The sequence below is a fragment of the Diceros bicornis genome, chromosome 10 (assembly GCF_020826845.1).
Source record: "Diceros bicornis minor isolate mBicDic1 chromosome 10, mDicBic1.mat.cur, whole genome shotgun sequence".
Lineage (NCBI taxonomy): Eukaryota > Metazoa > Chordata > Mammalia > Perissodactyla > Rhinocerotidae > Diceros > Diceros bicornis.
In genome coordinates this window covers 6,218,353-6,245,273 of record NC_080749.1, presented here as the reverse complement: position 1 = coordinate 6,245,273, position 26,921 = coordinate 6,218,353, and the positions used below count along the sequence as shown (strand labels likewise).

Genomic DNA, 26,921 nt, shown 5'->3' with positions numbered 1-26,921 from the left:
GGGCCCACGTGGAACAGGCAGGATGTGAATGCGTGAGACAATATGGGATTCAGGTTGCTTTGTGCCTATGGTTCTGTCTCACGCAGGGAGACCCCAGTGCTCTCCTCCCAACGTGTCCCCACTAGGAAACTCCCAGGATATCTGGTGATTTGACCAAAGAACTGAACAGGCATGCAATATTTGGGACATACTTACACTAAAAAATTTGTTGTTGTTTATCTGAAATTCAAATTTAACTGGCGTCCTGCATTTTACCTGGCAACCGTAGGAGGATGGGATCGGGGCATGGGTGTTTTTTAAATGGTTCCATGTGATTCTAACGTACAGCCAGAGTTGAGAACCAGGAGCAAGAGGCTCCTGCTGCTGTGAGCGAGCCCACCCACTTAGTTCCAGGCCAGGTCCCCAATTGCATAGACTTCTGAGTAGATGGAGCATTCCTAGTCTTAAAAAGCATCCCCAGGGAAGCTTTCGAGATTCCCTTCTTACTCATCCTCTTCATCTATCTCATGAATGCCTCCCACAATGGTTAAAAGCCTATTTTTTATGTAAATTTTAAAATCTGAAACATCTTAATTTTTAATGTCTTAAATAATTTAATTGTGGAAGTGATTCACTAACTGGATATATTTAAGTACAAAATAATAAATCATTATTCATAACCTTCCTACCACTCCCATCTCACTGATGTCTCCTTCATTAACTTCTAATCGTACTCCTGCCAGAACCTCAAACTCTCTAACCCTCAGGACTCCCAGCTTTGTCAGGTGTGCCACCTCACCCCATGCCTCCCCTTCGTGTCCACTACTCTCAGCTCTGTTGGTCTCTCATTGTGTCCTGCTGATCCTTTCTTGGTAGCTCTCAAGAGCTATCAAGGGTAAACTTGGAAGAGAAGTTTCTCCATCCCTGTACTACTTCAGAATGTCTAGAGACATTTTCTGTAATCTCTCACCTGATCATTGCCTACAAGAGAAGACCTGGCTTCTCCAACCTAATCTTTAAGACTCTTCATTGCCCATTACTCACTAAGCAGATGACTAATAAAGTTTATTAATGATATTGAATGTGGTAGTGATGGTGGAAGAAGTAATAAGACAAGGAAAAGGAAGAGAGGAAAGTAAACTCAAGATATGTACTGGATTTTGTCATTCATATTTTTTTCCTTCCTTCTCCCAAAACCATAGCTTTTATATTTTCCAAAACAAAATTCAAAATAGTTATTTGAAAGGTGTAAAATAAAACAATTGCATTTGTTTCAATTTAAAATCATTCACACTAAAAATGATAAAATTATTTGAAATCTGTATTGTCTTAGACCAGCTGGCTTATCTGGGAGCACCTAATCCTGATCCCTCAAACAGATCCAACTCTACAGCTGGCTAATGTCTTTTTTTGTAACTCTGTTTTCACTCTATTACTTGGTTTACTTAAGAAATTAGTAGACTGGTCTGACAGAATAGTAAATTGTGTTTGTACTAACCCTTCTGCCCCTAAGATTTTGTGTTAGATTTCAAACCCACTTTTGAAGTGCTAAGATCCCTGATGAGGAGAGGTGGACAAAGCATCCTATTTACATGGGCTGCATTAAAACAGCAGGAGTGTGCCAGTTCCCTGTTCCTGCTGTCACTGGACACTGACCAGTTGTTGGACTTGAACCACAACACCTACAGAATTCCGAAGTGAGACAAAGTCTAAGTTTGCTGGCTTTCTTTGATTAGTCTCCAGGGCATTTATCACTTTCTATGAAAGAAACATTTAATTTAGATGGCATTGATTTGTGCCATGGGATTTCAACTGACAGGAGGAAGAGTTATGTATGTGTTTATGGCTTCTTTGCTTTTAAAAGATTAATGTTGAGGAAATATAAATCACAAGGCCTGAACAGGGGCCTGGGAAGACAGAGCAGGAGAGTTCCAGGGTGACAGATTGAGATGTTTTATAGAGTATCTTCATCAGCCAGGAAAACAGTGGGAGGATGGGGCAGAGGGGTGGTGGGGTGGGAGCGATGAAAAGAAATGGCTTTTCCTCCCCGAGCACAAAGACAGCATTTGGGTCTTGAACCAGGGGCAGGCAACTTCCTGGCTCTGTTGCCTGATGCAAAGTGAGGAGGTGAACTGGTGACTTCCTGAGGCCCCTTTCCTGCCCTGATACCCAGAGGACAAAGGAGGGTTAACAGCACAGGGGGAAGTGCTCAGGAAGCCCAACTATTCCCAAAGATAAACAAGCACTCGCTGTCCTCCAAGTCACAGGAACTGGCCGCCTGCACCTCCCCACCAGGGACCCTGCATGAAGAACCGTGTGTGTGTGTGTGTGTGTGTGTGTGAGCGTGTGTGCGTGTGAGTGTGTGTGTGTGAAGGCACTATTCTCAAATAACTAAGGGTGATAAGAAGAGCTTTCATGTGTTGGGCGCCGGCCCCGGGGAGCCATGCAGGTGCATCCTTCTCTACAGATGAGTGAGCTGAGGGTTGGAGAGGCCCGCAGGCACCTGAGACGCCGGGCAGCCACGACTCATGCCATCTCTCTCGGGCATCACAGCCCACGCTCCCCACGCCACGCATCAGGACACCCCCTTGAAGCTCTTTAAGACGATTTTAATAAAGAGCGGTTTGTTGATGTGCATCCGCCCTTCTCTTCACCACCGCCCCACACAGTACACTCCAATGTTTAGCTCAAAACGCACCCTCTCTTTCCTAGCACCTCGAACACTACTCCAGCAGAGAAAACAAATCACAGCAGCATCACTCCCAGCATCAGCTCACATGTATTACGTATAAGCTCATCCCACACCGTCTACACGCATCCTCTCCTGTCATCCTCAGAGCTGCCCTGTGAGGTAGGTTCTCACACCATCCCCTTGCACACGTAAGAATAGTGAGCTCACCACGCGTCTGCCCAGGATGGGGAGAAGGCAGCACCCCTTGGTGCAGGCCCCTCACCGGCTCCGGAGCAGGAGAAGCGTTCCAGGGAAAAGAGGAGGAACGAGCATGCTTCCTGCTCCTGGGGCTTTCCTTCCTTCGAGAATCCTCCACTGCATCCTCATTGTTGGGTCCATAAACTGGCAGTCTTGCTGTCTCTGGGTCACTCTGGCCTCCGCTTAGCTCATCCTGTGGGAAGTGCTACCGTCTGTCTTTAGAAAAGGAGCACTCGATGCCCTCTCTGACAGGCTCTCGTGGAGGCTTTGAACTGAGATCCTGAGGCAGCGCAGGGTTCCTGCCACCTCCTGCTGCCCCACTATCCCGCTGGCTTTCCCAACGCGACACTGGGCGCTGCGGAGCCTGCCTGTCAAACCCGCTGAAGGAAGGAGAAAAACATTCTCTGCCTCCTGTTCACCAACTGATGAGCCTTCTGGAAACCCAATAACAAAGCGTGGCTAACTAAATCATCATTATTTACACATGCAGCCTGATCGGGGACATTTAGTCATGTAATTAGGTACCTAATTATGCTGAAAATGCAATTACGTGATTTTTTTTAAGTGAATTAAGTCCTCTAGGGAAGTGGTTAGGAGAGTGCACGTGACACAGCTGATGAGCTGGGACTGCAGAGGGCACGTCAGTGTGACCCCGGGCTGCACAGAAGCCAAGGGGTCTGTACTTGAACCACAGGTCTGAGCACATGCGTGCACATGCACACATGCACAGGCATGCATGCATACACACACGTATGCACACACATGCACACACAGCATGTCAGCTTCACCTCTGGTCCCTAGGACTCAACAACGGCCTGCTGCCTACAAGGCACGTAGTAAATGACAGCCGTTAATATCATGGGAAGCTCAGTGTTCATCTGTGGAGTGACCGTTTAATGGCTGACTTGGAGACTCAGGGAGGTTTTTTATTTAACAAGTGAGAGGCAGGTGTGTAGAAAAATTAACGATAAAAGAGTCACTTGGGACACGTCAGAGGATATTTTATGTAACATCACTTACTCATTTGCCTAGCACTGTGTCAGATGTTGAGATATAAAATACAGTCCTTGCCTTCTAGTAGCTCAAAAATTAGTGCAGAGACACTAACTAAGCACGTTAATGGTAATTTGAACAAGTTGTTCAGCAAACTACAGTCTGCGGGCTAAACCCACCCTGTGGCCTGTTTTGGTACAGTCAACTAGCTAAGCTAAGAATGGTTTTTACATTTTTAAACGGTTGTAAAGAACAAACACGCAAACAAATAAAATAAACAAGAATATGCAACAGAGACCACATGTGGCCTGCAAAGCCTAAAATATTTATGAGAAAGCTTGCTGCCCCTGCAGGAATAGAGGAGGCAGTGCACGAGCCCTGTGCAGAAATCAAGGAAGGGTTCTCGGAGGAGGAGACTTGACCTGAACTTGATGACTGAGCAGGAGTTTGCAAAGGCCCAGGGTCTCTATAGCATGGTGCAGCATGTCTGCCTCCTAGGAGCTTCCTTCCAGCCAGCCGGCCCACACACAAAAAACAACGATGAAAGACAAAGTTAGAAGATTTGTGCCTGAAGTAAGGACTATGAATGTCCAGAGAGTCTGAAGTGTTAGACGTGGAACGTGGACTAGATCCTTAGCAGAAGGACCAGCAGCCATTGGGCCAGACGTGGCTTCCCCCAACACTGAGGCCGTGGGCAGGGACAGACAACTGGGCTTCTCAGGCCCTCTTGTGGCCTGGATGCCGGTGACTCTGGCCCTGAAGACACTGCTGACCCTCTCAGGTGGTGGCCATTTTTCTCAGTGGAGACACTGTTACTCCTGCCTCCCTGAAAGCCCCTTCCTCCCACAAAGCACAGGTCACGTTCTCCTCCTCGAGGCAGTTGTCCATGCTGTCTGTCTCAGATATCACCTCCATGGCCATCCTCTGTGCCGTCGGCACACACACGGTGGCTTATCTCAGTTCCTCCTTTGGCATCAGCCCCCAACTCCTGCAGTTGTCCGCTAGAACAGGACGTTACCAGTGACTTCCAAAGTCTCCATTTCAACTTGCCTGCTCTCCGACAGCTTCCGGCATTTCTAGCTCACGCCCCTGATGATTCCACATCTCTGCTCCGGCAATTCCTCAGCCCCACGGGCACCTCAAATCCAGTGACCTGACCACTTCCCGCCGTCCGCCACCTTCATGTCCTCACCTGTACAGCTTAGATCCCACAGTCCATCATTATAGTCCGTTGTATAGTCCCTCAACTCCTGCCAGCAATCCCTAGAAAATATATTCAGAACCCACTACTGCTCTCCTCTTCCACTGAAGTCCAAGCCACCGCCCTCTCTCCTCTGGATTTTCCCAAGGCCTGCCAGCTGGTCCCCTTCCTCTGCACAGCAGCCAGAGCTCTTGTCAACATGGCAGTCAGCCCATGTCACTCCTCTGCTCAAAATCCCCCCGTGGCTCCCGTCTACCTCAGAGGAAGAGCTGAGGCTCGTACCGTGCTCTCCAGGCCCTATTTGGTCTACCTCTTAATTCTCTGACTGTGTCTTCCATAACTCCACACATGCTCACTTCCCTCTGGCCACACTGGCCTTCTGGCTGTTCCTTAAATACACTGGGGCTGCCCCTACCTCAGGGCACTTGCACTTACTGTTCTCTCTATCTGGAACACTCCTCCCCAGAGAGCTGCATACGTCCCTCCCCTACCTTCTTCAGGTCTTGGTCAAATGTTGTCTTCTTTGAGACTCTTCCCCAGCCACACTATTTACATCTGCGCCTCACATTCATAATCCCCGCCCTCCTTCCTGCTCTATTTTTTGTCTCAGTGCTATCTAGCATACTGCACAGTTTATTTCTCCCTTTTGTTGTCTGCCTCCCTTCCCTAGAATGTGAACTCCAGGAGGACAAGAACCTTCAGCTGATTGGTTGACTGCTGTGTCCCCAGACGGTTTTTGTTGAATGAATAAATGAGCTCTCTTAACCTTTCTTCCTCCTCCTACTGGCCAGGCTGGGATAAATCCAGCTCTTCCCCACCTGCCTGCCTGAACCCAGACAGCTGACCACAGCTGCAAACACACCCACTCACACGTGCACACACACACACACTTGCACACGCACACAGACTCACACTCCTACCCTCACACTCACACACACAGACACTGACACACACTCATACCCTCACACTCATACACACACAGACTCACACACACACACACATACGCATGCTGACTGGACCGGAAGGCACTGTGTAGCAAACCACCACCTTTCTGCGGTGGATCCCTTCTGCTGCTTCCTGTCTTTCCAAGCACCAACATTCTGAGGAAGGCTTCGTTTCAGCTTATTTCACTGAAAAAGCAGCATTTGAAGCATGGAAAGCAGATGTAGAAGTCCTTTCGAGGAGCTTTGCTGTAAGAGGAGCAGAGAAAGGAGCAGGAGTGGGAGCGAGGCAGGGTGTCAAGGGAGGTTGTTTTTTCAGGTTTGGAGAACAGCGTGTGGTCAGGGGTGGTCTGCTGGCGGGGACAGTGCGATGACGCGGAGAGGGGAGGAGGACCTCGGCGGCGAGGCCGTGAGTGTGCGAGAAGAGCGGGGTCTGCTAGGCACACGGAAGTGCCAGGGAGCGCAGGGCAGCCACAGGGCAGCAGAGCGGGCAGCAGAGGGGCTGTGAGCGGCCGCCTGGAGCTGCGGGCGGGCGTGGCGCGCGTGCGCAGATGCGCTCCCGGGTTTCCTCCCGGCTCACCGTCCTCCTCTCCCAGGCCTCACTTGTGGAAGGCCCGGGGCTGGGCTCTTGCTCCTCTTCTTCACTCCCACTCTCTGGGGTCTCGTTCATGCCCGTGACCGTCAGGGCCGTCGTGATGCTGGAGACCCCCCAGCTCGGTCTCCGTCCCTCACCTCTGCCCCGAGCTCCAGACTGCCGTGTCCAGTGACCTCACTGCACGTGAACGTCACATCTGATGGGCTACCAAGCATATGTCCTGCATCCAGCACTGATCCTCCCCCACCCCCAGACCTCTTGCCCTGGCTCCCCTCCTGGTGAACAGCAACCCCATCCTTCTTGCTCAGGCCAAAACCTTGACTCTTCTCTCTCTGTTTTTTTATTTGCACACTCCACATCTATTCCATCAGCAATCCTGTTGGCCCCACATTCCAGATCTAAAACCTTACCGTTCCTCGTCACCTGTCCCACCACGGTCCTCGTCCCAGCAGTTGCCTGGACCGCGGCCGTGATGTCTCCCATCCTTACCCCAGAGTCTGTTCTCAGCACAGCAGCCAGAGTGATGCTGCTCAAACACACACACACATGCTCCCTGGCCTCCCTTCCCTCTCAGAGTGAGAGCTTACTCCTCACTGTGGCCCGAGGCCACCACCGTCCAGCCTTTGTGTTCTCACTGCACCCGCCGGCACTTTGCCTCTCGCTCTGCTCCAGCCGCGGGGTCTTCTGGCTCACCCTGGAACAAGCTAAGGCTGCCCTGTCCTGGGCAGACAATGCCTGCTGTCTGCCTGAAACACTCCTCTTTCAGATGTTCTCAGGCTCATTCTCTCCCTTATTTCAACCTGTATTAATCCATTTGGGCTGCTCTAACAGAATACTGTAGAGTGAGTGGCTTAAACAACAAACATTTATTCCTCAAAGTTCTAGAACCTGAGAAGTCTAAGGTCAAGGCATCAGCAGATTTGGTGTCTGGTGAGGTCCCGCTTCCTGGTTCATAGATGGCTGCCGTCTTGTCGTATCCTCACATGACAGAAAGGGTGAGGAAACTCCCTTGGGTCTCTTTTATGAGGTCACTAATCCCATTCATCAGGCTCTGCCCTCATGACCTGTCACCTTGCAGTGGCCCCATCTCCTTATACCATCACACTGGGGATTAGGTTTCCACATGTGAGTTTTGGGGGTACACAAACATTTAGTTGATAGCACAGCCCAAAAGGTGCCTCCCCTCAGAGGCCTCCCCTATCACCCTCTCTGAAAAAGCAAGCCCTCGCTCCCCTTCTCCTTTCTTTATGTCTTCGTGGCATTTATCACCACCTAGCCTCATATCATGGATCCACCTTTTTAACCAGCTGTTGCCTGCTCCCTCCTCTAGAATGGAAGCCCTCTGAGGACAGGGCTCTGTGCTCTTCACTGTTAGACCCTCAGGCTCTGAAACAGGGAAGACAATAGGCCCTCGGTAAGCTTTTGTTGAATAGATGATTCTGGAATGAGCTGTGAGGGTCAGTCCGCTAGAGGACAACCTGGGTCAAGGACGGTGCAGGGTGGGCATACCTGCCCCCGTTATTCACAGAGGCCATCGCTGCGCCCTCAGAAAGAGCCTGCACAGATGGGGGCATCCTCAACCTGGACGAAACAGCCATGTTACCTACGTAGAAGGAGTGTCCCTACTCACCTCTCATCCCCCTCCCACCTCTGGCCAGAGCTCAGAGTGGTAGGGGCAGGGGAGTGAGGAGAGCAGAGCAGGCCAGGCCCCCTTTTCCCTGCTGGGTGGGCTGGGCACTTGGGAGGAGGGATTTTTGTTTGTTTTTTTTTATCGTGGTGAGAACACTTAGCGTGAGATCTGCCTTCTTAACAAATGTCTGAGTGTAAGCCGTTGTTGTTGACCATAGGTACCGTGTGCTACAGCAGATCTCTAGAGCTGACTCTCCGGCTGTACGGGAACTCCTTGCACGCGGATCAGCAACGCCCCTCCCCCTCCCCCACCCCCTGGCAACCACCGTTCCCCGCTGTGATTCTGGAAATTTGACTGCTTTAGATTCCTCATATCAGTGGAATCATGCAGCGGTTCCCTTTCTATCACTAGTTTATTTCACTTAGGAGCTTTACAATGGATGTGAGACCAAGGCTTTTGTTTTGACTGGACTTTTCCTGGAAGGGACCGGAAAGTTATAGAATCTGCCCACGGTGTAGCCCTGGGTGAGGGCGTCGCGCAGAGCATGTTCTGTCAGCGCAGAGGGGAGGAGAGAAGCTGTTCTCATTGTAGGGCCCTTCCTCTTTCTAGCCTGCCTCCCCAACACCGCAGAGCCCTCCTTCTTCGCTCCTGCTCATCTCAGAGCCTCCCTGGTGCAGGCATGACTGGGGGAGCCCAAAGTGAGAATTAAATTGTGAATGAGTAGCTGCTTTGAAATCCATGTGCTTAACTTGGTGAGAGAATGTGTAAAATAAACTTGCTAACAAAGCATTGCTGTAGTCCATTTGGATCTCATTTTCCCCCCAAACAATATGAAGAGTAGTATGGCAGCCCCAGGCCAGCTTATGGAGCTCTCCAGACAGATAATGTAACTAAGACAAAGGCCAGGTGGAGGGCTGTGTTCAGGGGCATGGAGCCACCTAGTGCAGGTGGAAAGAGGAAGAATCAGGTGCTGGGTTGACAACCCCAGGGAAACTGTGGACACGGTGTAGGGTTCTGGTCAGGAGGCTGTAGAGCCATGGGAGAACCAGGCAAGGATGAGCATTCAAGGCCATTTCCAACCCAAAGCTGCTATGATCCCAGCAACTGATAAACCATGCTCACTAAGATGTTAGCAATAGATGACCTTAACTCCTCCAACCCCCTTCCTCCAGACATTTTGAAAGAGGTGACATTCTGTGACCTTGAGGTGCCAACTATCCCAAGGCTACAATAGTTGGCTTTCAGAGAGTAGAGGATTTTTCCAGACTGAGCTCTCTGACACCCACACAGCTTAGTGCACCTTTCTGCAAGGCAGACCCAGAGATCATTGGTTGAAGAGGCCACATCCCACTACTTCTTTATAAATATGGAAATAGACACAGACTCCAAAAGTATAGGGGCAAAGTCATTGATGGAAGATTCATTGTTCCTTGAAAAAAGAAGCAAGAGATGTGGATAAGCATGCAGAGATTGAAGCTGGCCAGGGGATAAAGCAAAAAGAAGACAACGGAGGAGATGGAGAAAGAGGACGCCAAGAGAAGAAACTGCATTTTCATTCTCAGGTTCTTTCCTCTGAGACTGAAATCAGACGGACAACCAAGGCCTCCCCTCAGAGAATCCTGGCCAGAGGACTCTCAACTAGTCTATTAAGTAAGAGGGGCCTTTCCAGTGTCAGTAGAAATGTCAACTCAAATAATCCATAACCAATCTATAAATCAAAATTGGAGTGAATTTATTATGAGCCAACCCTGAGGATATATAGCCCGGGAGAGTCCTTTCACAAAGGAAGGAAACACTCCAAATAAGTGGGGGTGTACAGAATGGTCATATACCATCAAAGAGCATGTATCACATATGATTGGATTGTCCCTTTTACAGTAGTCACGAGATTGCTTTCCCAGCACAGCAATTTGGTGAACACAGCAGGTCAGTGGTCTCAAGGTGGGTGGTCACAAGGTGAGCACAGCAGGTCAGCAATCAATCCTTAGTTTAGGGAGAGATGCTTATCCTTAAGGAAATGCAGATGTGGGGAAGTTACATCCTTATCTTTAAGGGCATTGTTCTTGTCTTTGGGATATAGTAAATGTTTAAGCAGATATACAATGCATACTCAACAGGCCGCATCAAACCCTTTTAGAAAAACATGGCCAGGCCAAATTAGTTTTAACCCGAATGGCTTCCTCATATACTCCAATATATCTTATTGCTTGTCATTTATTTATCAGGAAGATACTCAAACCCAGGGGTCCTTGAGAATCCGGCTGCGTAGGACATCCATGATGATCTCAAGGAGCTCCAGAGAGGCAAAACCTGTGGCCTAGCAGCCCTGTGACCTCTGATGTCCAGCTCTGACCCATTCCCTGAGGGGGCTGGAGTTTCCCTTTGTTTCCACCTACAGAAACCAGGGTCAAGGTGAAGACTTTTGGAGTCAAGCCACAGCTCAAATTCCTCAGTTCCCAAATGCAGCCCAGGGAGAGCAGGAAAGGAGTGACAGTCATTGAATGCACCGGCTCTTTGCGCTGTTGTGCACTTCTTTATTGGAAGTGAAAATGTCTACTTGAAGCATCTCCTTAGCTGGTCAGGCAAAGGGTGTGTGACCACAAGACTCAGACCATTCGGCGAGTGCAGCATGGTCTCACTGCCGAGTGATGGCCCGCAGTGGCTTGTGGGAGACATTGCGGAGGGGGTGCAGACACCCAATGGGGCATGGGGCAGGGCAGGCAGAGGGGAGGGACTTTCACGGACCTTCTAGTCTGAGGTCAGTTCTGATGGCCAGTGCCGAAGATTCACTCCCATTCTTCGTTCTTAAAAGTAACACGTTTGTTGTAGATGGTTTGGAAAGTACATAAAACTGTCTATTACAAGAAAACAATGCCACTCCTAACCCCCCTCCACCACCCAGAAGCCACCACCTCAACATCTTCAGTGTATTTCCTTTCATTCCTTTTTCTAAGGCATTTTTTAAAATATTTAACATAATTTATATTTACAGGATCCTGTTCCTTTCCCTTAAATCATACTGTAAGCATTTCTTCCTGTCACTAAGAATTCCCGTGCATTGCTTCTGTAACTGCATAATATTCTGTCATATGGGATAGAATCATAATTTACATAACCAGTTCTCTAATGTAACATTTAGATTGTTCTCTCTCTTTTATTTTCCATTTGAAACCAAATTGCAATACACTTTCCTGAGCATTAATTTTTGTTTCCATTTCAGATTATTTCTCTAGGATAAATTATAGAAATGGAGTTTTTCATTCTCAAGTTAAAGGTTTGCCAAATAGTACACGAGCGCATCGAAGCTGCTCGTTTTGAGAATCCCACTCTGACCGAGGCCATGTCAACATTGTGGACAATGACAATAAGTAATATTCAAATAGCCGGTGTGCGCTGGGCATGGTACTGGCTCTCTCCACATACTACCTCACAGGAGCCTACACAACAGTGCCATCACATTTGACAGGTGACAAAACTGCAGTTGGAGAGGCCATGACACTCGCCAAGATGGTCCAGGCGTGATGTGGGAGCTCAGCTGCCCTGGGACTGCCCCTTGTTCCCGCCCTCACTCCCTCACCTGTCCACTCGGGGCCTGACCTACGCAGCCAGTGTGCCCCCTCACAGGTGTGCAGGCGGGCACCCAGCCCTGAGCCCGGCAGGTGGGGCCTCCTGTGCACCCTCACTCTCGTCCGTGTCTGGATGGAGTTAGGGCTGTAAATAGGTGTCCAGGGCCCCAGTGCTCCAGCCAGTTCTGGTGGAGCTTGGAGCTGAGAAGCCAAGAAAATGCTGATTGGGGTACACTGCTCCCAACAGTGCTTTGAAGAGCCACTTGCCTCTTCAAAATACCTCCCAGCATCCATTTCCTTTGCCTTTTTGGTGCTGCAGGCACGTTCCTCTGGAGAAGCACTTCCCGCTGCATCGTCACAGCCCAGGATACTTACGTAAGTCAGCAGTGGGTCTTTTTCCTCCCATGGTCTCACTGCGGTCACTCAGCAGACAAATGGACGTCAGGGACAGCTGAGAGCCCTTTCAGAATTCCCAAGAGCAGGCTGAGGAGACTGCAGCCTCTTGATCAGTCATGATCAGAGGGCGTGTGCACCTCAGACCCTGCCACAGGGCCCCATCCCCTCGCCCAGCTCTAGTCATGGGGCCGGGAAGGGGAGCCGGTGGAGGCGACAGATTCTCCGTTTACCACTGTGCCAGGTCTCCAGCTATGTCAGCTGGCTCCCAAAAGAAGGACACTAAGCTCAGTTCTGTGGCCAGGGCAGCTGTGACCCTGACTTCTGATGTCCATTGCTGAGAGGGTAACAGGCCCCCCAGTTCTGTTGCCTGAAGCCTAGTGTCACCCCTTGCAAAGGGGAGGTGAACTGAGCACGTGGTCCATACGCTCACAGTACGAGCTCAGTGGTTCTCAAAGGGAGGCTCCCAGACCAGCAGCATCAGCAGCACCTGGAACGGGTCAGAAATGCACATTCTCAGGCCTATCCCAGACCTGCTCAAGGGATGGTGAGCACATTAACCCGTTCCCTCTTTATAGATAATTCAGCAAATTCCCACCAGTGCTGCCATGCTCCCAGGCTCCCTTTAGCCCCAAAGAGAAACAGAGGCACGTGGGGTATGTTGTTTCCCTGGAGGACCCCATGCACTGAACACTCGTTCCATGTCAGGCAGCCAAGTGCCCACTTGGGAGGCGGGCATTCCTTTACTCTGGGGATCAGAAGTCAGAGGTCAGAGACTTGCCCCTGTGGTGAGCTGCCTGAGGGGAGTTCAAGGGAAGCAGATGTCAACATAAATAATCCATAATCAATCTATTAATCAAAATTGGGGTGAGTTTATTATGTTCCAACTTTTGAGGACCATGGCCCGGGGCCTTCCTTCCCTAAGGAAGGAAGGGCACCAAAGAAGTGGGGTGTACAGAGCAGTTATATACCATCAAAGAGCATGTATCATGTATGATTGCAATGTCCCTTTTACAATAGCCACAAGATCGCCCTGCCACATTGCCCTGCCAGAATAGCTATTGATGGACACGGTGGGGAACAGGTCTGCTGTCTCGATGGGCGTGGCTGGTGTCAGGTCTGTTGTCTTGAGCTGGGTGGTCACAGGATGAGTGCAGCAGTCAAATCCCATCCTAGGGAGAAATGCTTATCCTTAAGGAAATGCCAATGTGGGGGAAGTTGCATCCTTATCTTAAGGGCATTTACTCTTCTCTTTGGGACATGCCAAAGCAGATACACAATGCAGACCACAGGCCCTTTTGAAAAACAATCCCAGGCCGTATTAGTTTTACCCCAAATGGCTTTCTCGTGTGCCCCAATATATTCTATTGCTTGCCATTTATTTATCACAGAGAAGTGAGTGTCTGTGCACTGAGTCTGAGGAGTGAGGGCAGAGCTCTCTAGGGAGCTCAGCGGAGCCTGGAGAGCAGGGGGCTTAGAAAATGGGCTGGACCTGGGTGGGGTCTGGGATGAAGCTGCAGAACCGGCAATGAGGACGAGTCCCCCACCCACACTGCTGCCGAGGAGAGGGACATCAGCCTGGACACTGGGCCTCAGCATAGGGCCTTGCTCCATCCACAGATCCAGGCATCACGCAGGCCGCAGAGATGTACGTGGATAGGCAGGATCCAGGCTGTCCCTCCTCCGCTGTGGGGCGGGGGCTCCTGATCCTGGATCCTGACTTGGTCACAGCAGGGACGCTGTCTCACTATCAGGCCTCCTCTCCTGCCTCTCACCGCCTCAGCTTCAATTCCCTCTTAACTCTGTTCTCCTTTCAATGTGAAGATCAGTGGGCTTGATAAAGTGACAGGTGCAAATTAGCAGTTACATAGCTGGGTCTCCTCTCCTGTGTGCTACAAGCACACCAACTGTTTCAAGTACAGACTTTCCTTCTGGGAAGAACAGACCTACTAAGCTCCGTTTTGGTGGTCTCAGCATTGTCTTAAGCCCGAGCTGCTTCAGTTGCCTGCTGATCCAGGACACCCCCTCCTGCCCCCTGCGCCAGCCCAGCAGGCAGACCTCAACAGAGCCCCAGGCAGCTTCCCAATCAGCCACCTTCCTCCTGGGAGCCAGACACAGCAGCCTGACTGGAATCTCTCCCTCTTCCTGTCTCTCTTAAATTCAGTTTTCTGAGAAATCCTCCACAGGGTGTGTCTGCTGGGAGTTGGGGGGAGGGGGCCGAGGTTCTCCCTTTCCTCGCGCCACACCATGAACCAAGGGAGGATGTGGTTGCCTCCCTAAGGAGCCCCAAATGCACACAACCCAAAGTTGACAATGTCCCTCTCTGAGAGGAGAATCCCCGCGTGGACAGGGGACCCCATCTTGCTCAGCTGACCCCTGTCTCCGGAGACTCGCCTGCCCCTCAGGGCTTCTTGCTGGTTTCTACTGCTGTCACCCGCCTGCGCTGAGGAGACTGAGACGGCGGCTCCACTTTTTATACTCTGGCCCAAGAATGGAGACAAGGATTCTTTCCTGTTACTTAGACCAAGTAGCTCAACTGAGGCAAACTGGCCATTGTGTTCAAATAAGGCCCCATGAAAACAATAAAACAAGCTCAGGGGAAATGCAGGTGGAGAAAACTCTGCGAACAGATACTCTGATAGGAGAGTTAGGACATCCTCACCCTTCTTTCCTGTCCCCTCCGTGAGCACATCCCCGAACAAAGGCTGAGATGCGAAAAACCCCTGAGCGAGGCTCTCAGGTGTCCCTAGGAAGAGGGTCCCTTTCCTGACTCTGCCCAGGATCTGCTTCTGATTGTCGAAGTTCTGCTCCTTCCCCAGTTTACTGATGCCGCACGGCTGTCTCCTCCAGAGAGAAAGGCCACGACTCCTCACCACCTGGCCTCGCAGGCCTCCCCACTCAGCCACCACGCCAGGTCTCGAGGCAGCGGGTGTGTTGCAGCATGCAAGGCTCCAGTGCCCGCCTGACATCGTCCCTGTCTTTACACAGTAGCAGCAGGCACGGGAGAAGCAGGGCAGACTGGGTCATGGCTAGGAGGAGGAGAGGGTGACTGGGGTTTTGTGCAGGGCGTCAGAGCAGTATAATATATTGCACAGCCTTTAGGCAGCCCTTGGATTGAGGAGATTGTTTATAAGGTGAACATAGGGACCATGAGGGCAATCATTTTGACCTTGAGACCGGGAGGCACATTCCGACCAATGTGGTCAAATTCACATTGGCCTCGCCCTGCCTTGTGAATTCCATTCACAAGGTGAGGTCAGTGGACACGTGCTTTCTGCACAGATGGGACGGGGGCTGTGCTGGAGGGTGCAGGCAGGTTGAGCCCCCAGCATACAACCAGCAGCTGCCTGGAGCCCAGCCCCTGACACGTGACGACCAGGCATGGCAGCAGGTAGCCCCGCACTGGGCCCTCCTGCCCCACCCCGAAGCCCTGCTGACCACTCCACCAGGAACTTTCCCTCCTGTCCTTCCCTCACCCCTACACCCAGTCTCCCTGCTGGCATTGCCCACCTCGCCATCTCAGTAGGCCAGCCTTGGGGACCTCCTCCTCCAGGAAGCCTTTCCTGAGAACATCAGAGAACTACCCTTTCCAAACTTTCCCATAGATGCATTTGGCTCTGTCTGCTACACAGCAAGCTCCTTGAGGGCAGGGGCCTTGCCTTAACTGGGAGCACGTTGCTGGAACATCGAAGTGCGGGGAGAAAGATTGCTGGAGGGCAGAATAAACAAACAAAATCATGAGCCTCCTCACTGTCAGAATCTGGGAGAGCTGGGCTGAGTCTCTCCAGCGCCCCTGGGCACATCTTTATTTTCCCATGTTGACACTATCACGCAGACGGTTGGTAGCCTAACTTTGCACATAAATATGCTGCATCTCCCTAACCAAGTCATAAGCTTCCTGGGGACAGACCCCATCCTCTCCACATCCCTTTAAGCCTGGGGCTGGGTAAATGCTAACTGCCCAGCCAGCACTGGCTGGCTTGCAAGCGAGATGGATGGGTGGATAATAAGCTATTCAATTATTTCTTTGGGGTACTTATATTCTGAAACCAATGCTTGAATGCTACATCCTTTCAGGGCACAGTAACAACAAACCATCAGAGAAAAGTAAATGTATTCGACTTTTTTTCTACCAAAAAGAAAAGACGGTTAATAAACTTCAATTGTCAACTGATTTCTGCTCCACTTGCGCAGGGACTTTGAGGGCAGAATTTAGAGCAGGAAGGAGACAGTCCATTGTGAGCCAAGGAGAACTTTCTGTGACCACAGAGTTTCCTGGCCCTCCCCTATTAGCTGTCCTCCTCCTGAACCTGAGACAGTCTCACGCAAAGGCATCGCCGCCTGAGGGCACTTGGTAAGGGGACTTTTCTAACTAGAGCCGTAGGGTCCTTGAAATAGAAAGCTCCCAATAAGCACAGAGCTTGGCAAATCATCAGACAATCAATGTGGCGGCCACTGCATTGCTGTCATCAGCTCGAGTGTCATAGTGGGAGCTCTCCAAGGAATCTATGACAAACCTGCGTTTCCCTTCACGATTTCAAGGCTAAAATCATCTTCCTCTTCCTAGAACACCTAGGCCTCCTACTCTGAAGCCATCATCGCTCTCAACTCAAAGGAACTCGCTCTCTCTGTGCCTGAATTCTCCCTTTTTGCTGGACCAGGTGGACAGTGGGAAACAGGAAGTGGGGCACTTCCTCCATGACCCCAGAGGCAGAAGGAAAAACCATTAGCGATGGACAATGGATGGGAGGTGTGAAGACAAAGCGAGAGAGAAGAGAACTTCCCAGCACAGCTTCATCTGAAAACACAGAGAAGGAAGGCTCTTGGTGGCAACAGACGAAGGTCAACTTGCATCCCTGGGGCCAGCGCTTGCCCACTGCTCTCTGTCAACATCTGAGAACCACCAGCACGCCTCCCCGCCCCCAAGGATCCAGCTGCCGCTAGAGTCCTGTGTCCTGTTAGCTGTGCCCAAGCTGCCAGCTGGAGCCAAGAATGTTGCCTCCATCGAGAGGGACAGCGCCTGTATGCCCTGCTGCCTCCTGGGGACTGCCGCTTTTGACCGGAGAGCAGGCGGCTGACCACTCTGTGGGAAAGTCAGCAGGGATTTGGCTGCAGCCAGACTGCAGATTGCACAGGAGAAAAGCCATTCCCAGCGGCGGCAGCCAGCGCTGTGGGAACACACACACGGTGTGGTACTAGGGTGACCCAGGTCAGAACACAGGCTCTGCCCTCTGAGGCTGTGAGATTTAGACAAGTTACTTGACCTCTTTGGGCATGCATTTCGTTATCAGTAATTTAAAGATAGGAAAAGCCCTCCCTTTTGTGGGCTTGCTGTAGGATTGAATGAGGGAGCTTAAGTGGCAGCTTCACCCAGTGCCTGCGCCTGGTAAATGGGCAGAGAAGCTCCTTCTCCTCCGCCTCCTCCACCTCATGTGAACCCCCAGGACATGTGCCATCACTTCCATAGTCGGGGAACGTTCTTCCACACCTGAAATTTCCCAGGCCTCCATGAGTGCAGTGGCCTGCCTCCTGCGTGCCCCCTGACCCTGGGGGAGGTGTGACTTCCCTGAATGTGAGTCTGGGAGCAGGACCGCCCTTCCCTTTCCTTTCCCTCTCAGGATCCATCAGCTCACGGGAAGCATCTGTTATCCCCACACTTGGTGACAGGGCCCCGGCCCTGGCCTTGAGGTGAGGCCTGCAGCTGGATGGCCATGTGTGGGGGGAGGGAGGTTCAGAAGCCCAGAGTTGTTGCACAACTTAACTTTAGTGCCATCACCCGCGTCAGCTTTCCTCGGCAGGAAGCTGTGTTGTGTTCTCTGTCTGCCGCCCCTTGCTTGATCTCGTAGTTGGACGCCCCTTGAACCCAACACTGTAGGACTAAGGGTTTGGTTTATCCCCTCTTGCAGTGTTGTTGTCTCAGTCGTGGTCTCCAAACATCGTGGTGAGTGACCCTCAGTAAGAACCGCCCTTTACATTGTGACTCAGTTCTGTGTGCTTGTGGTGCGCGCGCAGATGAAACGAGAGCTCCACTAACAGAATCCGGACTGCAGGCCACGGGTCCTGATGCTTCCTGAGCTCTTGTCTCTGTCTCCTCTCTGTCTCTCTTCTTTTCTCTCTCTCCCCCATCTCTCTCTGCTTCCCTTTCTCTGTCCTTCCCTGCCTCTCTCTCCCTCCCTCCTTCCATCTCTCCTCCCCCCTCCACATCTCTGTCTCTCTCTCTCTCTGGTTGGACCCACCAGTGAGTTGGGACTTGCTGTTTGACAAACACTGCCCTAAATAACTCAGAGGTCACAGTCATGTCTCCCAGGAAACCATAAGCCCCCTGAGGTCGGAGAGTCACTTTCTGTTTCTTAGAACCTCCCCTGGTTCCCGCAGCAATGCGGGGAGCACACAGAAACTCAGCACCCAGGTGGTTTCACTGTCAGCCGGGATAATGCTGGGACTCTGTGGCCAGCGTCCATTCTCTGCATGCGCTCCCAGCATCTGTCAGCCGTTCACTTAGGTGACTTGTGTTGAATTATGTGAAACCGATAGTAATAATAAAAATCAGAATCAAAATTGTGACTCCAACTGAGTAAACACCTATTCTGAGCCATGTACCACAGAGTCATTGTCTTCATAATATACATATAATATTTATGTCCTGTGTGCATATCATTTCTAATCCCTTCCACAAGTGGGTATTGTTCTCCTTGTTTTACATATGCAGAAACTAAAGCCAATCAATATTAATATTTTGCTGCATACACCACTTTACATTCACCAAGTCAGGATTTGAACCAAAAGCTGTCAGCACAGGGTGAACAGTGCAGGGTGCAGTTTGAGTCTTGGTTCCCCAGAAGGGATGAGGCTTTCACACACCCAGCAGCTGCGCCAGGTGCCAGCACACAGCCCGGCCGGGTGGAGCTGGGAGCTGGCGGACGTGGTGCTGGAGAGCCTCCTCTCTCGGGGGTTGTAGTCTTGAGGAGAGCTGGGAAGGAAACTCATAGGGCACTTGGGTCTCTCCAGGGAGCCTGGGGCCTCTCACACCTGTCCAGGCTTGGGGCTAGACTGTTGTCTACCTCTGATCTCAGACCCATGCCTTGCTTTGCCGTGAATGCAGCCCCTAAGGCTGCCCGTAGACCCTCCAGCCCAGTTCCTGAGCTCAGAATGATCCTAAGCCCAGACACATACTTACCCTTCAACCCCAGCAAGGGGCGGATTTCCATTGCAGGTTCCTAACCCAGTCGCACACTCATCCGTCCACTGCCTGGACAGGATCTGGGCTCACTCCAGCCGGGCTTTCCCAGATATCCCACGTCACTGCTGCTGCTGAATGGACACAGCACCAGGGAGTGTGGCCGATGAGGGCTCTCACCCCACCATCTCCAGAGGCAAGAGATCAAACTCCAGGCTTCAGGAGCCTCGGAGTCGTGGGTGGGAAGTAGACATCTGGGGAGAAAGCTGAGAACTGGGGAGAGGTGGGCACTGTTGGGGTGCTGAGCTCTCTGCCTGGAATGCTTATGCTTTTGTCTGGGCAGCAAACTCAGTTTATCCTTCAAGGGCAAATCCTGAAATAGCCCGCTCTGGAAAACCCTCTCTTCCACCAGCAGTTCTCAACCCCGAGCTGCATCAGAGGCACCTGGAGGCCACACCACAGACTGCTGGGCCCCAGCCTCAGTGTTTCTGATACAGTGGGGCTGAGGTGGGGCCTGAAAATTTGCATTTCTAACAGGCTTCCAGGAAATGCTGCTGCTCCAGGGACCACACCTTGAGAACCACTCTTACACCATCCCCACCGTCCCAGACAGGCCCGCCCGAGCTTCCTCCTCTGTGCCAACTCTGGCCTAGGTGACCATTCTGCTCATGGTGAAGCATCACTACCCTGGAGTCAGTCACATTGTGCGACCTGAGCAAATTCGGCTCCAACACCTGGAGGGGCGCAGGGCACGGAGAGCAGGCGTCCTTGTCCACCACGCCCCTCGGTGGGCGTGTGCTCAGAGGGAGCAGAGCCTGGGAGGCTTAATCCGTGATCCCTCAGAGGTCTCAGGTCCCACCTGCTCCCTAGCCCGCTGGCCTGCCGGGAGAGCTTCTAGTGTTCCAGTAGATAGATTTGGGTACAGGGTCTCTAAACACAAGCCAAGAAATTCACCCCAAGTGATTCAAACCAGACACCTCATCTGGTACTTAACCAGCCCCGCTGGGCCAAGCGCACCGACTCAACGCTGCCTGGGCTGGAATGGTTGCCTCCTGACTCTCGTGTCAGCTGTATGACCCGGGGAAAACGATAACGCTTTTCTGGGACTCAGCTTCCAAATGTGTCAAATGGGAATAATAACAACTGCTACCGAATGGGACTGTCACGGGGACTAAGTGAGTTAAAACCTGTTAGATGCCGAGAACAGTACCTGTACCTGGTAAGCAATTGCTAATTGTTTTTAAAGGAAGAGGAAATCTCAGTCCCTTCTAACCCTGGCTGCCCTGGACAAACTGGCATGGGAAATGCTGGTCATCACCTGGAAAATTCTCAAGGGCAATTCTGGGTCTTGAGCTTCTGTAACCATCCACGCAGACTAAGTCAGGTGCTGGTCTTTCTTACTGAACATGAGGTGCTCGGTGATTGAGTAGGTTCCAGAATGCCAGGGTCTGAATCCATCCATTCGTGTATGCATGCATTTATTCCTGCACGCGTGCATTCAGTAAATATTTATTGAGGACCTACTGCGTGCTAGACACTAAAACACAGGCTGCACTTGTCCACCTTAGTGCAGAGTCCTGCATCCACTTGAACTCCCCTCCCCTCCCGCCTCGGGTCTCCCTGCTGCGAAGGCTTTTGGAGGCTGAGCCCTCCTCATGCCAGTCCCTCCCTCCCTGCGCTGACTGCTGTGTGCCTGCTCTGTCTCTGTGCTGACTGGAGGCCTTGTTTTCACCTCTTCCCCACCTCGGGGTCAGGACTGGCCCCAGAGACCCCAACCCACTCCCTCCTCTGGGCCTCCAGCCTGGAGCCTCTGCCCCGCTCGGCCACTGTCCCTCCTTGTACCAACGGTGGTTTCTTATCAGGAAGTGGCATCTGGCAGCTGCACTGGGGAGAATGACCTCATCGCACTATAATTAAAGTGATTATCTGAGCGGAAATGACTATGATGAAGCAGCCTTCTCTGTTTTAATAGATGTAGCTGTTGTAATGGGAACATGGGATTTTCATGTTAACACTGATACTTCCATGGTCTAATAAATCCTTCCTCTCACTCGTCTCCCAGAGGAGACGGGAGACCTCCTGAGCAGCAGCTCGAGGTAAGGTGCAGGTTCCTGCTCTGCCTGAGGCGCTAGCCCTCCGGCCGGAGCACTGAGCTTCGGGCAGCACTCAGTAACTCAGACAGCGCTGCGGGGCATCCCTCCACACAGCAGGGCCGAAGCAGAGACCTGGAGGGGCCCTTGGGAGGGAACCTCCAGCAGGAGCCCTCCTGGGAGGGGCTTCTTCAGGAGAGAACGAGAATGTGCACGCCAGGGGTGAGAGCGCAGGCTGAGTCCCTGGACGAGCTGTGTGACCGCGGGCACATGGAGCTGAGCCTCAGTGTCCTTCCTTGAAACGGGCTAATAATATCACACGGGTGGGATTGCTGTGACGACCACATGGTAGAGCAGACGGAAGGCAGCTTAACCAACACCGGGTGTGTGTGGAGGCTCCCGCAGATGGTCTGTTTTTACCGTGATCATGAAAAAAGCTGAGGCCTGGAGAGGCAGGTGATGCCAGCACTAAACACAACAATGGTGCCCGCCATCCTGCCCACCGCTGTCTGCTGGGCGTCTGCCAGGTGCAGGCCCAGCCCTCAGGGATGCAGCCAGGAGCCCAGCCCTCACGCTGCCTGCGCCGTCCCGGAGATGCCATGTTGGTGTCTGACACCATTGCTGGTTCACGCGGTGCTCTCCTGGGCCCAGTTCTGTGCACGCTCAGTGAGAGGCCTGTCCGTGTGCCACACTGTTTCGTGTCCGCCCTGTGCCCGTTCACTCAGCCGCTCATGTGTGAGCAGAGGGTGCAGGCTCGGCTGGGATGCAGCTAGGTGTGGGGAGCCTTCCCCTCTCACCTCGAGCTCTTCTGTTCCCTTCACAGAGACCCACTGGCCCTGGATGCCCTCCACCCAGACGGACATCGCCATCATTGCAGGTGAGCCGCCCCGGGCCTTTCAAGCAGCCGGGAGGGTCAGAGAAAACGCCCAGGGAGAGCCCACCTGAGGACTGCGGCAGGGGGCGGTCTCGGCCAGTGCTCTCCCTCCCTCAAAAGGGTTTTGAATGTGGATTGGAAGAGTCTGGCCCTGTAAGAAAATGTCCAGCATGGTGTCCCCGTGGGCGAGGGTGAATCGAGAGAGGTGCTTCCTTGTCAGGGCCACTCAGGGCCGTAGGTCCACAGGGATCAGGGGCTGGAGAGAGAGCCGCTCTGGCGAGGGCGGTGGGGGGGGGGAGATGACCAGGGCTTCCTGGACTTCTCCGTCTCCCTCATCCCACACTACTCCCTGCCCTGAGTCTCACCCCTGCCCCTCCATCCTAAAGGAAGTCTGACCCTGCCTAGGCTTGCGTCGAGCCGTGTACTGACCCCCACTGGTCACAACTGTGACCCCAAATTGTGTTTCAGGAACGACCAAGTTTAGGAGGTGTAGCTTGCTATCTCCTTCAGAGAGTGCACTTCTCACTGACTCACTAGTACCTCAGGGAACTTCCACACCTAAACACGAATAAATAAAAGTGGGCAATCCGAGACCCCTGTTCGATGCTATTGAACCTGACGTTCTCCCCCTCACTGGACCACTGACCCTTCTTTTTCTTAGACAATAGTATTAACATCATGCAGACAGAAGGGCCCCCGGAAGGCAGTAGGAAATTTAGGAAACTGTTCCTCAAAGAAGGGACTTGGGAACAGTTTTAGCCTCTGCATATTCTCCCACTCCCCAAGGCCCCCAGGTAAACCATCCTAAGTCAAGGCAGAGGGCTTGTTCCGTGGCTTCAAAGCAAATGCCTGCACAACCCCAGTGAGGGTGCTGCCCTCAAACCCTTTCCAAAACCCGCCAGTCTTTCCCCCTCCCCCCACCACTCCACGGCCCTGAGTGACCCGGTCCTGCTGCCCAGCCCTCAGGCCTCACCTCCTGACCCCTTCTGAGTCCAAACAGAAATGAAGGCCTGACGGCTCCCCACACCCCGCGCCTTCACACGGTGTCCTCCAGGATCCCCTCCCTCTTCAGCCCTTTGCTTGGCCAAGCCCTGCCCCCGCTGCCAGACTCATCGCAGACCCCACCTCCCAGGAGGTAAGGGGAGCTGGGGGATGGGGGGGCAGTGAAACCACACTGCAGTGAATCCAGTCTCAAGCCCGGTCAATGGCCCTCGTCCCCCCACCATCTAACGTCTCTCCCTCCCCTCCTCCCTCCCTCCAGCCCTTCACTCAGCACTCTGCAGACTGAGGCTGGAACAGTATCGCAGAACTGATCCTTGCTCAGAGGCACCCGCAGCCTACAGAGGAGGACAGACCTATGTGCATAATTTGCATGATGCAGCTATGTGGATTTGCCCAAAACTGAGGGGTTCACAGGATTCAGAACTTCCAGTTTTAAAACCAGGACAATCTCCACTGAGGAATTTTCTGGGGCTGAGGACTTAAAGTGCTAAAACCAGGAGCAGGGCGTGACACTGATGGACAACCTTCAATGGGTGCAGATGAGGGCGACACACACCAGCAGGGGGAGGAGGGGCAGGAACTGGCCAGACTGTCTGCGGTTGGTGTTGGTTGTAGTGGCCTGTCTGTGTTGGCACAACCCCTGTGGGTCCTGACGCCCTGCCCCTGTCCCAGACGCCTGCCCCAGACAGAGCTGTGCGCTTCTTCTCTCTTGCAGGCGTGATCATCACTGTGGCCTTGGTCCTGATCTGCCTCCTCATCGTTGTGCTACGGTACATGTACCGACACAGAGGCACATACCACACCAACGAGGCCAAGGGCACAGAGTTTGCTGAGAGTGCGGACGTGGCCTTGCAGGACGACCCATCCCTCCAGGACGCTGGTGACAGCAGCAGAAAGGAATACTTTATCTGAGGGGCACCAGACCTCACCTCCCCCAGCGCCTCCTCCGACTCCACGGGAGAAAACGCACCCCACCACCCCACCCCGCTACCTGCACCACCAGGCAGGCCACGACAGCACCCACCTCCTCCCAAGATACGCACCTGGCCTGGGAACACTATGTGCCGACCCGGGGAGGAGGAAGGAAAGGAGAAGGAATAGAGTCGGGAGAGGCCTCTCCCAGGGACCTAGGGATGCAGCAGCCACCCAGGAGGCCGGCCTCTGCCCTGCCAGAGAGAAAGTGTGTGTCCTCCTGGGCAGGGCACTTTGTCATCCGCGTGGTGTGCAAGTCTTCGCTGGGTGTGAGCAGGGTGGGTGTGCCTGGGGCCAGGTAGCGAGGCCGTTAAGTCATCAGCACGCTGACTGGGGAAGTGGCCTCAAATGTCAGTCCTTGACATCTGGGGGCGCAGCAGGTGCTGGAGCTAAAAGGCACCTTTGTCTCCCCCTGATCCAGCTCTAAACGATTGGAAATAAATTTGAAATGAACCCAAGCGTTCAGAGTCAAGCAGCATTACTGTGATTGTCCGGGGAAGGGTAAACCCACCCGGGCTTGCCCTTCACCTGTGCGATGCTGTGTTCTTTGAGAGTGCGTGCGTGCACGTGTGCGTGGGGCTGCATGGTCCTCTTCTGGCTCCATCGGCCGGTTCTCAGAGAGCACGCGGTACAGAGGGCTCCTGGGCCCACCGAGGGGGGAGGGACTGGTGACTAGCATTCCTCTTCCTCACACAGGCGCCAGCTGCAGGAAACAAATGTAAGGATGGAACGTCCCTCTAGAAATAGGTTGTCTCAGCCATCAGGGCACTGACTAAAGCGTTGGTTTTCTAATGCATGGCATTAGGAAGAATGGACCTGTTAAAAAAATACGAGTGAACTCATCCTTCCCGTGGTCACAGTAGCTGGAGCGCAGCCTGCAGAGCCCCACTTCCTAGGTTTGGGCCCTGGCTCCCCGCTTCCTGGACCTGGGACCTTAGGCAAGTTGCATGACCTCTCTGGCCACCCTGGCCATGTCCTTAAGGGGACGTGACTCTATGGTCTGAGTGTCAGGGTTGATGGCAGGAACAAATGTGTCCAATAACTGGTGCTAGATATATAGGGTGTATGTATCGGTCAATGAAAGTTCCTCACTGCACCACTTCCAAACGCTTCCTGAGGAGTAACATGACTTCTAATATCCCCTCCTGGTGGGACATCGCTTCCGGTTTTTGAGCACATGGGGGCATATGGCCTCATCTGCAAGGACTGTGAGCACAGATCACGTCCAGATCCAGTGGGCACAGCGGAGGCACCCAGAACCCACAAACAGATATGCCTTGCTTTAAAGAAGGCACCAGGGAGAGGATGAGCCAGAGCCCTGGGCCTCCCTGAGGGCTGGTGCCTATGTGGGGAAGAGGAATGCTGGTCACTCCCCACTCCTCCATGGGCCCAGGAGCCCTCTGCCCTGGCTGTGATCTCAGACTGGCCCATGGTGCTGGGCTTCCCGGCCCCTCCCCTCCCCTCCCCTCCCTCGCCGCCTTCTTACCCTTCTTCTCACCCAACTGTATGGAAGCACAGCCTGTTCCCCAGAGCGCTGAGTCCCCAGCCCAGCCAGAACCAGGTGCGGTGGTGACATGGCAGCTGCAGAGCTGGGTCTCCACGGTGGCCCACTCCAGACGCCACCCAGGAGGGTGCTGTCAGACTAACTGCAAAGGCGAGTCCACCACACTGAATGCAGCAACTTAGTGAGATGATGTGCACATGTGTGTGCACATGTGCATCCCATACACACTGGTGTGGAAATAAATCGTGCTCCCTCAGGTCAGGGAGCACACTTTCTTCCTCTTGGTCCCTCCCCCAACAATGCAGACAGTCCTTAGGCAGCATGCCTGCAACAAATGCTGATTAGGGCAAATGTGTGCAAATATGCACACACCAAGTCTCCAAAAACTGTGAAGGAGGAAGGAGGGAGGTGGAGAGAGAGGAAGAGAGGGGAGATAAAGGGGAGAGGTGGGGAAGAAGGGCTGGAAGAGGAGGGAGGGGAAGAGCACACTCCACGAAATCCCAGCTTCTCTGCACACGGATCTTCCTTTTATCCTCTCAATAACCCTGGCGGGTGGAGGGCCTCGTCCTCCCTTCAGACCTATAGAAACTGAGGCTCAGGAAGGTTGAAGGGCTTGCTGGAGGTCACATAGCTCGTAATGGCAGAGGAGCATTGGAACGCAGGCCTGTCTGACCAGCGGGCTGGAGAGGAGCCTCCTTCCTTCTGCAGGCTGAGGTGAGTCAGCAGGGGCTCCTCGTGGGAGTGGAGCAGGCCCACGAGGACTCAGGGTGCTGGAATGACGCCCAGTGCTGGCATCTCCGCCGTCCGGGGGCCCTGGCCAGCAGTGACCTGGCCTCCTGGGCCAACAACCCCATTCCTGGTGAGGGCTGGCCTGGGCAGCTCTGGGTGGTGGACGTTGGTGACCCAGTGGAGTCCTGGACTGTTTACCCTTGGCAGAATGATTAGCAAGACAAAGATGGCTTTCAGGCAATCACACCTCATCGACACCCAAGCACCCGAGAATCTTGCCACCCAGGTCACTTATCAAAGAGGAAAATGATCAGCTAGATTACATCATATCAAAACATCCATGCTA

At 52.8% G+C, this 26,921-nt stretch overlaps 1 protein-coding gene across 2 annotated transcripts in view; it reads left to right on the top strand.

Annotated features, from left to right (window-relative positions):
* The window catches only part of GYPC (glycophorin C (Gerbich blood group)), a 45,240-nt gene extending 20,440 nt beyond the window's left edge, over positions 1 to 24,800 (top strand). Inside the window, exons 1-3 of one of the 2 annotated variants that reach the window (XM_058548781.1) lie at positions 21,783 to 21,877; positions 22,318 to 22,371; positions 24,086 to 24,800. In XM_058548781.1, coding sequence (XP_058404764.1) covers positions 22,335 to 22,371; positions 24,086 to 24,282 — 234 coding nt within the window. In that variant the 5' untranslated portion in view covers positions 21,783 to 21,877; positions 22,318 to 22,334 and the 3' untranslated portion in view covers positions 24,283 to 24,800. Of the gene's footprint in view, positions 1 to 21,782; positions 21,878 to 22,317; positions 22,372 to 24,085 lie in introns of those variants that run through there. The other variant, XM_058548780.1, reaches the window with a different exon arrangement.
* The last annotated feature ends 2,121 nt before the right edge of the window (positions 24,801 to 26,921 follow it).